The sequence below is a fragment of the Miniopterus schreibersii genome, assembly GCF_964146895.1.
Source record: "Miniopterus schreibersii genome assembly, chromosome: 4".
In the NCBI taxonomy this organism is placed as follows: domain Eukaryota; kingdom Metazoa; phylum Chordata; class Mammalia; order Chiroptera; family Miniopteridae; genus Miniopterus; species Miniopterus schreibersii.
This window is the reverse complement of record NC_138105.1, coordinates 32342070-32358511: the sequence shown is the minus strand read 5'-3', so window position 1 is coordinate 32358511 and position 16442 is coordinate 32342070. Positions and strand designations below refer to the sequence as shown.

Here is a 16442-nt window from a genome sequence, read left to right as displayed (position 1 = left end):
AGTACAGGAAATTTTAAAACCTACAAAGCAATTTCTATTCCTTAGTATAAAAGGTTTATAACTATTGTTTATAGTGTCCCAGTGTCATTCTTCAATACATAGCATCATCCTATTAATTAGGCAAGGTTTAAACTTTCACATTCATGGACTTTTCCTCTATCCTAATATTCAAGAACCTACCACCACCACTACCTTCTATTTTCTTACTGTAGTCACTACAATATACTTTTCAATTTAACTCCCCATATGTTTTCTTGTAATTTTTTTCAAGATCACTTACACTTTTAACTGAAATTAGCTTAAAAGAATATTTCTTGCCTCAAAATTGACACAAAACACATGCCATTTAAGTGCTCTGCAGAACATTGAGATCAGATTGATAATTCATATTTTTTACTTTTTAAAAACTGATTTTTAAAATCTTTATTTTTTTTTAGAGGGAGAAGAAGACAGAGGGAGAAAGAGAAACATTGATATGAGAGAAACATCACTCCGTTGCCTCCTGCAGGCACCCGGACCACTGAACCTGCAACCTGGGCATGTATCCTGACCGGGAATTGAACTGGCAACCTTCTGATGTGAGGGACGACACTCAACCAACTGAGCCACACCAGCCACGGCAATCATCCATATTTTTGAAATCTGTGCAAACATTTCAATTTCTTGGGGGTGTGGATGTATAGTATAGTACACAGAACAAAAATTTAAAAGCAAATTCAAAACCTAAACACAGGTTTACTTTATTGTATAAGCTACACTTTGAAAAAATAGTTAAATATAATACTTGAAACACAAATAGTTCTTGTAGGGAAACAATCTATTTAAATCCTGGTTAGTCCACAGAAAAGAAAACATATTTGTCAATACAAGTATGAAAGACTGTAGCTGACGATAGTTAGAAATACAAATTTAATGACAAAGTACTTTATTTTTACTATTAGAATGTTAAAAGTATAGGAGAAATTGAGCTAAAACAGGTAATCTAATCCACTGTTAATAGAAATATAAATTGATAAATCTTTTTTAGTGAATAATTTGACAGTATTAGTTAAAATAATGTCTTACTCTTTGGCTTAATTTCAGTCCTACACAGTTATCTTACAGATATACCAAACTTAACTAAACAAGGAGATGTTACAAGGATGTTCCTAAAAGCACTGCTCAAATCAGAAAGAATAAAGCTTTAAGTGTATTGGTTAAATTATGGCACATATAACTGCTGAAAAAACAGTTATTGTCAGTTGGCATAGAAAGGTAATATAGAACATATTTTAAAAAGCAAGTTGCACTGGAGATATACAGATGATCAATGTATGCATTAAAAAAGTGTATGCTTGCCCTGGTTGGCATAGCTCAATTGGTTGAGCTGTTTGGTCCTGTGCACCAAAAGACTGCCAGTTGATTCCCAATCAGGGCACATGCCCGGGGTTTCAGGCTTGATCCCCAGTAGGGGATATGCAGGAGGAGGCAGCTGATTGATGGTTTGCTCTCACATCGATGTTTCTCTCTTTCTCTCCCTTCTCCCTTCCTCTCTCTGGAAATAAATAAATAAATAAATAAATAAAATTATATTTAAAAAAAACCAAAAACTTACCCAGACCCAGTTCCATCCTCAAAAGAGGTCTTCCACCTTAATGTGATTGAATAGGGAACAATGTCCGTTATGGAAAACTCACGCACTTTAAATGCTGGTGAGAGAATTGCACACTGCAAATAAGATGTACACCATATTTAAATCAACAAACAACAAACAGAACACACCCTAGGTTACCCTTGATTAAACTGCCTAATAAAGTACTTGCAATAAAACTGTTACATTTTAAAAATTACTGTTTAATGGTGAAACTAGTTAAAATTTAAAAGTGTCAGAGTATTCTTTTTGTGACCTTACAAAAATTAATATATTTTAAAATCTCAAAAAAGAATTTTAAATGGGATTATGCAGATTCATAAAATAAATGTTCTTTTAGTAGAGTTATAGACATATTGTCTTATGATAGTTTAAAAATATAAATAGGAAAGACACAAGACTTACTTTTCAGGAATAATTTCAATTTACTTTTAGCCTATTGACAAGTGGTTAGAACAGGTAATATTTAAACTCCTTTTAGGCCTATCACCATATTTCTGGAAAAATATATATTCTAAAACAAAATAATCATCATACCTGTAATGCACATCCTCTTGCAACAGCTTCATCAGCATTTAATGTGGTACTTATGTCTTTAAGAAAGAATTTAGTGATTTGTTCCTTCACTGCAGGAATTCGAGTTGCTCCCCCTACAATTTCTATACTACTTATGTCTTCACGTTGTAAGTCTGGAAAGCAAAATATTTTTAATTGAGAAAAGTAAGGAAATCTTTATAACAATGTGAAAAGCAGACCTTGGAAAATACTTTATTAACGAGTGGATTTTTTCATTTCCTCAAAACAAGAATAAAAGGAAAGAAGATAGGCAAATAAAAGGCAAAACTTAAACACTAATTATCTATGTGTCAGGCACTGTACTTGGTGATGGAGTGACAATAAAAATAAGCACCTCATGGGATTTATTATTTTTTTTAAAAGTATGTTTTTATTGATTTCAGAGAGAGGAAGGGAAAAGAAGAGAGAGATAGAAACATCAATGATGAGCGAGTCATTGATCGGCTGCCTCCAGCATGCCCCTTACTGGGGATCAAGCCCACAACCTAGGCATGTGCTCTGACCAGGAATCAAACCGCGATCCCCTAGATCCTAGCTCAATGCTCAACCGCTGAGCCCCGCCGGCCAGGCCAGAAGGTACTTTTAATTATTACCAAAAACTTTAACAAAAAGCAAGATGTCCCCATTTCTACTTAGAATCTTCTAAACACCTCAATTTTTACTAGCATTAGTTTTATGATATAAACAATAAAATGAACCAGGAGAAGTCTGCAAAAATCCATTTCTACTGCCCTACTTTTATGAATAAAGAATGAGTTATAATCTCCTCCTCTAAAATAAGAAATATAAACCTTCAAAAAACAGATGAAATTTTATACTTTTACCATTTCCTACACCAGTGATTTTCAACCTTTGTCATCTCATGGCACACATAAACTAATTACTAAAATTTTGTGGCACACCAAAAATATATGTATTTTGCTGACCTGACAAAAATTAGGTATAATTTTGATTCATTCACACTGGATGGCTATTGTTGTGTTGGCTGTTGTCATTTTTTAATTTGACAATCTAAAGCAGAAAAAAGTCAGTGCCCCTGACTAGTCAAGTATTGCATGTTTTAAAAAACCTGGCAGCACACCGTTTGAAAATCACTGTCCTATACCATTCATGTGACAGTTTTGATGGTTAGTCCAATAATCTCCACTTACTTGATTGTTCCATTACTGCTTTTAATGGTGGTTCAACTCGGGCAAAGAGGGAAACACATAATTGTTCAAATTGAGCCCTGTGGAAAAATGAAATGAAATTCACTATTTTGAGACCTAAAAATCTAGCATATCTTCTAAAATAACAGAATCTTAACATTATAAAATAAGCAAACACTTTCTCATCTGAAAACATAGATGGTACCTGTTCATTTTACTAGAAACATCAAGGTCATTCATGAAACACTCAATGTTCAGTGGAAGATCTGATGCATTTGCACTCATTAGCTTCTTTAGTTTTTCACATTCCTGATATAAACGCAACAAGGCCCGAGAGTTTTCTTTCACATTTATCTTATACTTAGTCTTGAACTCATCACAGAAGTAGTCTACTAAAGCCTCATCAAAGTTCCTGCCACCCAAATATGGATCAAAGGTAGTAGCCAAGACCTGTTTAATTGAAAAACCAGAAATGAATTTTCAGAAATATAGATGCTTTCAAACAAACAAAAATCTTTTAAAATTAAAATCAAAGCCAAAAAACTTGTCAAAAATCACAGGGGTACCAAGTTTGAAATAACTTATATAATTATGATTTATATTTAGCCAACATATTTACTCACTCTGAATTATCTGCTTTAGGTTATAGATCAAGATATCGTACTTTAAGAATAATTATAATTCTGAAATAACTGAGTTACAGCTACTAAAACTACCATTTCACATCCTTTGATTCTACAACAGCACTGAACAGGTAGGCCAGGCCAAAAACCAAGTTTATCAGAACAAAGAAACAGTCATAAGCATATAGTCAAAAACAAAGCAGCCAAGGAAAGCTGATACAAAGACCAAATGGAGGGGGAGAGATTAACCAAAGAATTTTTATGCATATATGCACAACCCAAGGACAGGGACAATGGTAGGGAGAGGACTAGAGAGGGAGGTGGGATGGGGTGGAAGGGGTCATTGGGGAGAAAAAGGGACATCTGTAATATTTTGAACAAAAATAAAAAATAAAATAATTAAAAAAAAGAACTTATATGCATGTATGCATAACCCATGGACAAAGACAATAGTGTGGTAAAGGCTTGGGGCAGGTGAAGGGAGAGTGTGGGGTAGAAGGGGTCAATGGGGAAAAAAGAAGACATCTATAATACTTTCAAAAATAAAGATAAATTTTTAAAAATTAAAAAAATAATAAAGTAAAATACTATAATTGATCGATTTATAGATCAGGAATTAGGCCTTCAATTATTTAAAAACCCCACTAAGCTATTTTTATAAAAATACAGAAGAAACAAAAGAATATAGGAGAGACAAAACAAGAAAACAGAAAAGTGTGAAGAAGAGAGACAAGAATTTGACATGGTAAGCAGGCTGAGCAATAAGCCCCAGCTACCAATCGGATGGAACAGGAATAGACAAGTCACAGAACTTCAACATCAGAGCTCTTAAGTCATAGGACCAAAACAGCTAGTCTCTCTCCCCAGGGTAAAGGGCAGAAATGACTATTTACACAGTGACTACTAAAAGACAGAATCCCACTGTTTGTGTTTATGTCAGCTTTTTTTTCACAAGGATGGGTGGTGAAATAGTGGTAAACATGGGTGGTGAAATAGTGGTAAGCACGTGAGCATAATCTGATTGGGATGTCCTCCCACAGACTAGCACAGGGAATCCATGTATGGACTTCTCACGAGGTCCAGTATTACCCAAAATTAAATGCAAAATTGTACTGGTATGTGACTTGTGCAAATGTGCATCCTTCTGGAGAGAAGGCAACAGCTTTTATGAAACTTTCAAAGGGGTCTATAGTATAAAAATTATAGATTACTACTCTAAGGTATCTACTAAAAAGGGAAATTTTCTTTTAATTTTCCTTAAATTAAAATTCAAGACTAACTACCAAAGATTAAATCAATTTACAGAAAACTACCCTACATTCAGTGTGAGTCATCTCCATTTAATTTTCTGATTACAAGGATGATGTTATAGTAATATAAGCTGTAAGGCAAAAGGCTCTAAAAGGAGTTGGATAACCCAAAACATTTCATCTTCTGTGTCAATCCTACATGTGTGTAATGGAGAGACAGAATGTGTAAGTCTGGATAAGATAATAAATATAAAACCGAATACAGACTATAAGAAGATAAGCACATAGAAGTAAATAATGCTATATTGTAGAACATTTTGTCAGGAGTCCTAGATACAAAGGTTTCTAAAAACAATGAAATCATTTTAGAAAATGTTTCCTAAGTATATTTATAGATAAATATGTAAATTTATGGCCCCTGATAGCTGATGTAACACCTCAACAATGCAAATAGCTAACACATATTATAGTACCTACTATATGGCATTCCAAACATTTTATATATGTTAACTCATTTTGTCTTCAAAAACTCTATGAGATAGTTACTGATATTATCCTCAGGTGAGAAACCAAAGGTGTAGGGACGTTAGGTAACTTGCTTAAGGTCACAGTTTTTATGTGGCAGAGCCAAGATTTAAACCCAGAAATTAAGGTTCTGTATATAGTCTTAGATGCTCTAAACCATTAAGTAAAATATTGCAAATCACTTCTTTACTTACTTTAAGTTTTCCTTTGTTAAAAGCACAAATTGAGACTTGGTAGGCAGAATGTCCCATATCAATAAAGACTACATTTCTCGGTTTCTCATCTAATGGGGGAAGATCCTGTTTATAAATTCCATATGCTAGTGCAACTGTGTAAGAACAAAGAATTAGGTTATTTCCGGCATAGCAATCATGTGGAAAATACACAAGTCACTTTGATACTACACACTTTAATACAGAGTATAGTAATGCAAATTATTAATTTCAAACTAACTTAACTTTTCATTATTTGCTTAATGTTTTTAATTTTTTTCTTTACCCATCTATAACTCTATAATATTAATGATTCTTATAGCCAATGTAAAACATGCCAAAATGTTTTACTCCAAAATGACAAGCTTACAAGAACCAGTACATAACAGTTTAAAAAAAAAATCACAACAGCATTTTTTTTTTACAGTGATTTCAAATAGCAAAGTGCTGACCTGCAGTAGTTTCATTCATCAATCTCAAACAATTTAAACCTGCGACCTGGGCTGCAGCCATCACAGATCTTCTCTCAGCATCAGTGAAAAAGCTAGGAATCTGGTATTTAAAAACAGTAATTAAGCATATTAATTTGATGTAATATATTTTACTTAAACATTTCATCAGATGAAAAATGTAAAATAATTGCACTGAAACTGGTGTACAGCTTAAGGCAAACAATGGTGTTCTAATTAAATAAATGAGAAATATACTTTTTTCTTTTTTTTAACTTTGGCTATTCTATACCATAAAATGTTGACCTATAAAATGTTGACCTAAAGTACAAAACAAATTTAAATCAATTAATAAGACAAAATAATAGTGCAGGATTTCCAAAATATGTTAGTCTAAATCCTTCTTATGTTGGTCTGGCCTATGAAAAACATATCTCTTCATCTTTAATAATGAAAAATTAAAAACCAGAGAGTCTATTAAAATGAGATTAAGTATATTATGGTTTATCCATATAATGAAATCCTATGTAGCTGTTAATAGCTGTTAGAAAGAATCATGTAGATATGAATTGTCACAGAATAGCATCTTTAATACTTTTGGGGAAAAAAGCATGTATAACGTGATTTTCTTTTTGTGTATATATGCTACCAGAAGAATATAAATGCAAATGTTGTATTTCAAAGGCAGGGGGGAATGAGATTGCAGGGGACTTATGATGAGCATGTTTCTTTTAAGATCACCAAAAAACATTAAATAAATTCCTATTAAAAAATAAAGCTCAGGCTTAAATTTACAATTAAGATTTACATATACTTGGTTTTATCAAAATAAGCAGCACTATGATTTGGACTACAAACAGGTTTCTAAAAAAGCTAATTAAATACATTCATGTACAAAATCACTTAGGGCTCTTCCAATTTTAAGTTTTAGGTAACCAGACTCCTCCAATTTTACTGTTTTTTTAATTTAGAAATTTCATTGAATAGATATTAAAAACCGGAAAAGAACTTGAATTTTGATAAGCTTGTTTAATCCTGATTTTGGTATTATCCTCTGACAAAAATTAAATTATATAGTTTGTTTAATATTCATTAAGCACTTATGTATCAGGTACTTTTGTAGCCACTAGGAATATAGTACTGCATAAAACAGAGAAAATACTTTCCCCTGTATAGCACTAACTACAAAGTTAATACTGGCCAAGAAGTTCATAATGCTCTATTTTGGCACTAATTTCTGACATGAAAGTAAAACCAAGTATAAATATATAGGGATAGATTTGAATTTAAGAAAGATTTTAGTATTTGCACCACTCTGACATATATTTTTTCTTTTCTTTTTTTAATCCTCAACCCAGGATTTTTTTCCGTTGCTTTTCAGAGAGTGGAAAGGAGAGAGAAAGAGAGAGAAAAACATCGACATGAGAGAAACTCATCAAATGATTGCCTCCCGCACACACCCTGACCAGGGCTGGGGATCAAGCCTGCAACTGAGGTTATATGCCCTTGGCTGGAATTGAACCTAGGACCCTTCGGTCCGTGGGCCAATGCTCTAACTACTGAGCCAAATGGGCCAGGGCTGACATATATTTTCAAGTGGCAGAATGATGGGAGAGTTATGAGCACAGACCTGGGAATGAACTATCAGGGTTTGAGTTAGGGCTTTACCACTTATTAGCTGTGTTGATTTGGGACAAGTTATGCAATTTTCTCTGTGCCTCAGTTTTTTAATCTCTAAAATTGGGGTCAATAATATCCTATCTCGTAGAGTGATTTGGAGGATCAATAGGTCAATATATATTAAATGTCTATGATAGTGCCCGGCCAATGGTAAACTATTAGATACTATTACCAAATGGCTGGAAAACAAAATATTAAGCTCTAATATTTCTCTCCCACTTAAAAGTTCCAAATACCTATAAAAAACCTAATTACTAAATTCAGTGTTCATATTTGATTGTATTTTTTGATAACATAAGACTCTTGAATTTACATAGTCAGGTTTAATAGTATTAGAAATATATTCATGTTTAGGTGACAATATATAACTTAAGAACTAGTTGTTAATATATAATGGGATCTCAAGAGATAAGATAGGGTAAATAATTTTGTTAAGAATCCTTAAAGAAATACCTTTTCTTACTGAAAAATACTGCATAATATCACTTATATGTAGAATCTACAAAAGCTGAATTCATAGAATAGAGAGTAGAATGGTGGTTACCAGGGGCAGGGAGGTGGGGAAATGGGGAAATATTGGCCAAAGAGTATAAAGTTATATAGGATGAATAAATTCTAGAAACCTAATGTATAGCATGAAGTCTATAGTTAATAATAATGTATCCTGGAAATTTTGTAAGACTGTATCAGGTGCTCTCATGACAAAAAATAAATTAGAAAAAAAAAAGGTAACTATATGAGGAGATGGATATGGTCATTAACTTGACTGCACTAATCATTTCACTATGTACATGTATATCAAAGCATCATGTTATATACCTTATATAACCAACAATTTTTATTTTTAAATAGGCACAAGGGGCCCAGCCAGCGCAGCTCAGTGGCTGAGCATCAACCTATGATCCAGGAGATAGGGTTTTGATTCCTGGTCAGGGCACATGCCTGGGTTTCGGGCTCGATCCCCAGTAGGGGGCATGCAGGAAGCAGCCGATCAATGATTCTCATCATTGATGTTTCTCTCTCTCTCTCTTCCTCTCTTTTCCTCTCTCTGAAATCAATAAAGACATATTTTTTTAAATTAATAAAAAAAAGGCACAAGGGAATTTTGGGTGGTGATGAATATGTTTATTACATTCATAGTGATGATGGTTTTGTGGGTGTAAGCATATGTCAAAACTTCTGAAAGTATACATGTTAAATATATCCAATTTATAATTTTTTTAACTTACCTTTATTGTTGAAAGTATTACAGATGTCTCCTTTTTCCCCAATGACCTCTTCTACCCTGCCCCCAACCCCTGCCCCAGGCCTTCACCACACAATTGTGTCTGTGTCCATGGGTTATGTATTTATGCATATAAATCTCTTCCCACCCACCCACCTACCCCTAACTTCCATCTGAGATTTGTCAGTCTGTTCCATGCTTCTATGTCTCTAGATCTATTTTGTTCATCAGTTTATTTTGTTCTTTAGATTCCACATATAAGTGAGATCATGTGATAGTAGTCTTTCTCTGCCTGGCTTATTTCAGTTAGTATAATATTCTCCAGGTCCATCCAATTTACTTTTTTTTTTTTTTTTTAAAGAAGCTCTTTTCTTTCCGATACAAAATAAACACAATCTCAAAGACCTATGTGGGAATTTTCAGCATTCTCCATACAATGTTAAAGTCTCTAGAGGTGGAAAGTTCAGTGCTCCCTGGAAAGATTCTTAGGGATAAGTGACCGAGCAATCACTAATCACATACATTAGTTTTTTTAAGATTCACTGATTATCACATTTGACTTTTGGGAAACTCAATCCTGAACTTTAATAAGTAAGGTAGTTTCTTTGTATTTTATTTTTTTATTGCTGCAACATATGTTGCTCTTTTTTTTTTTTTTTAAATGTGTTTTTATTTATTTCAGAGAGAGGAAGGGAGAGGGAAAGAGACAAAAACATCAATGACGAGAATCACTGATCGGCTGCCTCCTGCACACCCCCTACTGAGGATCGGGTCCGCAACCTGGGCATGTGCCCTGACCGGAAATCAAGCTTCGACCTCCTGGTTCATGGGTAGATAGATGCTCAACCACTACGCCACACCAGCTGGGCAGTACTTTCTTTTTAAGGTAAAAGTAAAAATGGATTTAGGTTATTTACTGGATAAGGTCAGAACAAGTAAAGAAAAGGAAGAAAAACATTTTAATATAACATTAATACAGTAGGCCTCCTTTATCCGTGGTTTTGCATTCTACAGTTTCAATTACCCATGGTCAACCAAGGTCTGAAAATACTAACTGGATAATTCCAGAAATAAATAACTCATAAGTTCTAAGTAGTGTGATGAAATCTCATATTATCTTGCTCTGTCCTGCCTGGGTGAATCATACTTTGTCCCAAGTATCTATGCTGTATAAAGTATCCACCCATGGGCCACTTAGTGGCCATCTCAGGTATCATATCGACTGTTGTGGTATCACAGTACTTGTGTTAAAGTCAACCTTATTTTACTTAATAATGGCCCCAAAGTACAAGAGTAGTGATGCTGGCAATTCGAATATACCAAAGAGAAGCTGTTAAGTGCTTCCTTTCTTTAAGTGAAAAGGTATTTACGTATATGGCAAAACAAAGTATAGATACAGGGTTCGATACTACAAGGTCTGGTACTATCATGGTTTAAAGCATCCACTGAGCTTCTTGGAACTTAACCCCAGTGGATAAGGGCGGACTACAGTACACTGGAAAATATGATTCAAGAGATTCATTACTGAAGTAAAACTTACTGAAATCACACAGTCAGCCACTGGCTTCTTCAAAGCATTTTCTGAAGTCTCTTTAAGCTTAGCCAAAAGCATTCCAGTAACTTGCTCAATAGCAAAAGGTCTCTCTTCTTCTAGGTACCGCACCTAAAACCAAAAGTTGAGATTTTTACTGAGTCATTTATTCATCCAACAAATATTCTGTGAAAATCTACTCTATAACATGCTGGATATACAACAGTGAAAAAGGAAAAGTCCCTGCTCAAGGAAGTTATATTCCAAAAAGATCATTCTAGTATTATAACCTCTTAGTTCTGAAGTTTCAGTGCCTAACACATATTGTTGCAACCAAATTTTCAAGTATCTTTACCTGCTCCAGATCCTCACCTCCCACAAAAGCGATTTTTATCAATTTCCTAACTAACAACAAAGAAGAAAAAGATAAAATAATCTTTCTTTTGAAAGTTATAACTCTTCCTGGGTTTAAAATGAAAGCTTTAGTCATTCAGTTTTGGGAAAAGAAAGTGAGAACATCAAGGGGAAAAAGGAAAATTTTCTCATTTTAAAACAAACAAACATGTATTACTCCAAGGTTTGTGAAGAGAATTATGAATTAAACATTAGAGTTGTATATACTACACTTAAAAATTATTATTTTTTGACCAAATAATCACTTCATTTTATACACAGGTTTAAGACTAGGTTGCATTTAATCATATATAATAAAACTTGAAAGTGCTTCTCGACCAAGAAATAATGGAGGACCTGTACTTATTCAAGTAATCAAATCCTTTTATAATGACAACCACAAAATTTATAAGCAATACAATGTTACCTTAGAACCCATATAATGACTACATTTAATTTACTGAGGAAAAGGAAATGTCTTTTACCTCTGTATCTCCAGTGGAGTAAGTTTATTCTATAACACAAAACTCTGGAAGAGTTTTAAAGAACTTCTCTCAAGCAGCACAATGTATGTATGTGTAAAAAATATGTGTATATAATGATATAAAATTTACTTTGAAACAGCTAAAATTGAAATCCATGTAATCAATTTAAAAGCAAGTTCAACACAAGTATTATATGAAATTAATAAATGTGGCAATTATCAAAATCAGGAAAATGAATCAAATACCACGGTGTTGGTCTGATTATAGGAGGCATAACAATACAGTATTCGTTTGTATAAGAATATAAACTTATATGAAATAAACATAAAAGTTATCCAAAAAATAGATAAAATGCTTAAGGAGTAGAATTCTAAAGATCTTCAATCTTCAAAAGGTGAAGAAATTTAGTTCAACACAGGACTGATTGATGTTTTCAAAGCCCCTTACATGCATTCACTATGATTGCATAAAAATGATATCACTTAAAAATTAGGTTTGGCCTTTCGTAAAAAAATCTTAATCTGTTTTTCTCAAACTACTTATAAAGCATGATTTTTAATTTTTCTTTTTAAAGAATAAAAGCAAAAGAATTTAAGTTGTTTCAAATAAAACTGCTTCACAGGACATATTAACCAGAAATATCTGAATATTATTCTCTGTCTCATCTATTGCTATCACAATCCATCCAGCTTCCTAGTCAGCAACCCTTGACCCACAAATTTCACTTAAAGTATGGCTTCACTATGTATCTCCTTGTCTTTAACCTCTCATGGTGTCTTCTTTAAATTATTTAAACAGCCTCATGTCTTATTATAAGTCATCATCCACTCTGTACACAGAACCTTCTTCTAAAATTGCAAATTTGTGCATAGCCTTAAAACATATATATAAAGTTTAAAATTAGGTATTAAAATAGTTTTGAGATATAATTTATATAGCATAAAGTTTATACTTGTGGTGTTTAAAGTACAGGGGTTTTTAGTATGTTCACAAAGTTTTGCACTGATCACCACTAACTGTAGTACATTTTCATCACCCTAAAAGAAGTCCCATACCTATTCCCAGTTACTCCCCATTCACCATTCCCCCTTCCTCTTTATACCTAGAAACCACTTATACACTTTCTGTGTCTATTGATTTGCCTGATTATGGACACCCATATAAATGGAATCATACAATACATGGTCTTTTGTATCTGGCTTCTTTCACATAGCATGTTAAGGTTCATCCATGTTGTAGTACGTATTGGTACTTCACTCCTTTTTTATGGCCAAATAATATTCCATTGTATAGGTTAAACATAGGTTTATCCACTCATCAGTTGATGGACACTTGAGTTGTTTCTACTTTGGGGCTATAATGAATAGTACTACTATGAACATTTGTGTACGAGTTCTTGTGTGCACACATGGTTCAAATGTCTTGTGTATATACCTAAGAGTGGAATTGCTGGGTCATATGGTAACACTATGTAAAAACGAGGTATTCTGCTAGCTTTTGAAAAATCAACAAAAACATGTTTTTGTTAATTATGTAACTTACTGCCTCAGGACATAGAATTAAAAATCCAGACTCCATCTCTTACTTGGAAGCAGAGTTTGCTTTAATACTTCTGTTATAAGAGTCTTCTACATTAGAGAAAACTCATACGGCAATTAAAATACTTTTGGGGCCTATTTTTCTAAGTCACATATGCTGCCTCTGCCTTTATCCCTTAAAAACAGTTCACATCTAAAAGTTCTCCCAATAATAATCATTGTTCATTGATAATAAAAGTGTTGTTTGGATTAAAAAGATTATCTAAATTATAAACTTTTGCACTCATTAAAGCTTATTAAAAAACTGCCTGTATCTTGCCATGTATGTACTACTTCCAGAAGAAAAAAAATTACAAGTAGGCAATATCATGGTATTTGGTTTCTTTAAATATATGTTTGCATTCTGGGAGTATAAAGCTTACCTTAATTCCTGCACTTCCATTAGGCATCTTCTGCAGCTCATAGGGAAGCCTGACCCTTTCAGTTTGCACAATAGGATCATCAAATGATCGTCCATGAAGCTTTTTGAAGCCATGAATTGTATTTCTTACATTTGTGACTATCTGTTGGCAGTAAACATTTTATCAATTACTTAATGAATGCAAAATAAACACTATGCTAATACTTGAGAACCACTAAGCCTCTTTATCCTACACATCCAAGTTCAGAATTACACACATTGTCATTTTTCTGGTTTCCTACTAATAGTAAAATTATAGAATGAGAACATATACATGTTAACTATTGCCCCCCCGAAATTCTCCTCCTTTCCTAGGAAAGTTAGATACAAAATTAATGTCTTCAAAAAAGAAAACTTACAACTACTGTCTGGTTTTCCTCAAAACCTCTGCTCTAGTATAGTGATTTTCAAGCAGTGTGCCACAACAATTTTTAAAACATGCAATACCTGATTATTTAGTCAGGAGCACTGACCTCTTTTCCCTTAGATTGTCAAATAAAAAATGACAACAGCCAACACAACAATAGCCATCTGGTGTAAATGCCCTGTCTTGAACCATAAATATATAGGTGATATAATAGAGTTGCATCTTATTGGTCATGTTGCATAATAAGGTTGTGTCTGACTAATTCTTGGTACCAGAAATCCTTATATACAAGTACAGGCACCTAATTTTTAAAAAAGTCACTTTGGCCCTCCGGGCATGGCTCAGCGAATTGAGCATCGACCTAGAATCCAGGAGATCTCGGTTGGATTCCTGGTCAGGGCACATGCCCGGGTTTCAGGCTCGATCCCCAGCAGGGGGTGTGTGCAGGAGGCAGCTGATCAATGACTCTCTCATCACTGATGTCCTATCTCTCTCTCCCTTACTCTCTCTGAAATCAATAAAGATATATTTTTAAAAAAAAGTCACTTTGAAGCAAAAAGGGTAGGTAATTACTATTATTATTTTTGTAAATCAATCGAAAGTATACCTATTTTTTTTGTCATTGGCAAAAAAAAGTATATCTTTTGGTGTGCAGCAGAATTTTAGTAATTGGTTTGTGTGTGCCATGAGTGAAAACCGCTGCTCCAGTAAATTAGTATCTTTGATTCTCTTATTTGTTTCCACTTTCATTTTTGTTATTTAAAATGTTTTTTATTGCCCAGCTGGTGTGGCTAAGTGGTTGAGCATCAACCTATGATCCAGGAGATCTTGGTTTGATTCCCCATCATGGCACATGCCCGGGTTGCAGGCTCCATCCCCAGGAGGGGAGTGCAAGAGGCAGCCACTCAATGACTCTCATCATCGATGCTTCTCTCTCTCTCTCTCTTTCTCTTTCTCTTTCTCTCTCTCTCTCTCTCTCTCTCTCTCTCTCTCTCTCCTTTCTTCCCTCTCTGAAAAAAAAAAAAAAAAATTTATATATATATATATATAAAATATGTCTTTATTGATTTCAAAGAGGGAAGAAAGGAGAGGGAGAGAGAAACATCAATGATCAGAGAGTCATTGAGTGGCTGCCTCCGACTGGGGATGGAGCCCGCAAACCGGGCATGTGCCCTGACCAGGAATTGAATCCCGATTGCCCGGATCCTAGGTCAACGCTCAACCGCTGAGCCACGCCCAGCCAGGCTAAAAATATATTTTTTAAAAATGTTTTTTATTTTCCAATTTTTCTTTTCCTCTTAATACCTAATTTATTGTGAAATTTCTCATGTACTACTATGTTTCTTCCATTGCTAAGAATTGTTCCTAGGCTAGCAAATTAAAACTCCTTCCATGTAGCATGGTGCTAAGTTAAAGTGTTTATTTGTAAATGGCTTGTGTTTTAGCAAAGTAATTTTTTTTTATAACTAGAACATGTAGTTCAAACTATAGAATATTATGGAGATCCATCTGTTGCCCTCTTAGTGAACATTAAAAGCCAAATAGATGTTGATCTTCAATTATGAGATGAAAACTGCAGGAATGCTAAATTACCATGTTTGTCTTTAGCTCTTCAGGAGAAATAACTTAATAGTTTGCTTTCTTCAGAGACTATGATATCTATGATACACTTAGAAGATCACAGAATAGGAAATGTAAACTTTAATGAAGGGGTTATTTTGGCACCAACTCAATATCTGTTTATGTACAAATGAAAGTAGGAGATACATATTCATATATAGACCAATTATAAGACAACTTTGATAAAAATTATAAGCAAAAATTTTGGGATAAATGAGCCAATTATTCCTACAAAGTCATGGAGAAGAAAGCCCCATTAGCCCGGCCAGCATGGCTTAGCCGTTGAGCATCAACCTATGATCTAGGAGATCTCAGTTCGATTCCCGGTCAGGGCACTTGCCCGGGTTGTGGGCTCAACCCCTAGTAGGGGGCATGCAGGAGGCAGCCGATCAATGACTCTCCCATCATTGATGTTTCTATCTATCTCTTTTCCTTCCTCTCTCTCTGAATCAATAAAGATTTTTTTTTTAAAAGTCCCACTAAACAAAGTTATCTTATAATGAAGAAAAGACCCAAGTATATATTAAAATTTAAAAAGTAATTGTTAAGGGCTTTTGGTTCAGGGCAATAAGCAAAGTCCATGGACAATGAACCTATAGCCTGGTACATTAAAAGTGAATGTGCTAGCATAAGTATTTCAGAAGCCTAGAAATAAGAAGACTTAGACAGATTCCATGTAAAGTACTGGTAGCCATATTGGGTACTCTGGAAATTAATTCCACCATTCTTT

At 34.0% G+C, this 16442-nt stretch overlaps 1 protein-coding gene across 1 annotated transcript in view; it reads right to left on the bottom strand.

Annotated features, from left to right (window-relative positions):
• Nucleotides 1-16442, bottom strand: part of HSPA4L (heat shock protein family A (Hsp70) member 4 like) — a 50200-nt gene that overhangs the window by 22169 nt on the left and 11589 nt on the right. The window contains exons 3-10 of the mRNA XM_081134338.1: nucleotides 13688-13828; nucleotides 10859-10981; nucleotides 6417-6516; nucleotides 5947-6080; nucleotides 3560-3804; nucleotides 3358-3434; nucleotides 2168-2319; nucleotides 1595-1707 (exon numbers count right to left, since the gene is read on the bottom strand). Of these exons, the coding sequence (XP_080990464.1) occupies nucleotides 1595-1707; nucleotides 2168-2319; nucleotides 3358-3434; nucleotides 3560-3804; nucleotides 5947-6080; nucleotides 6417-6516; nucleotides 10859-10981; nucleotides 13688-13828 (1085 nt within the window). The remainder of the gene's footprint in view (nucleotides 1-1594; nucleotides 1708-2167; nucleotides 2320-3357; nucleotides 3435-3559; nucleotides 3805-5946; nucleotides 6081-6416; nucleotides 6517-10858; nucleotides 10982-13687; nucleotides 13829-16442) is intronic.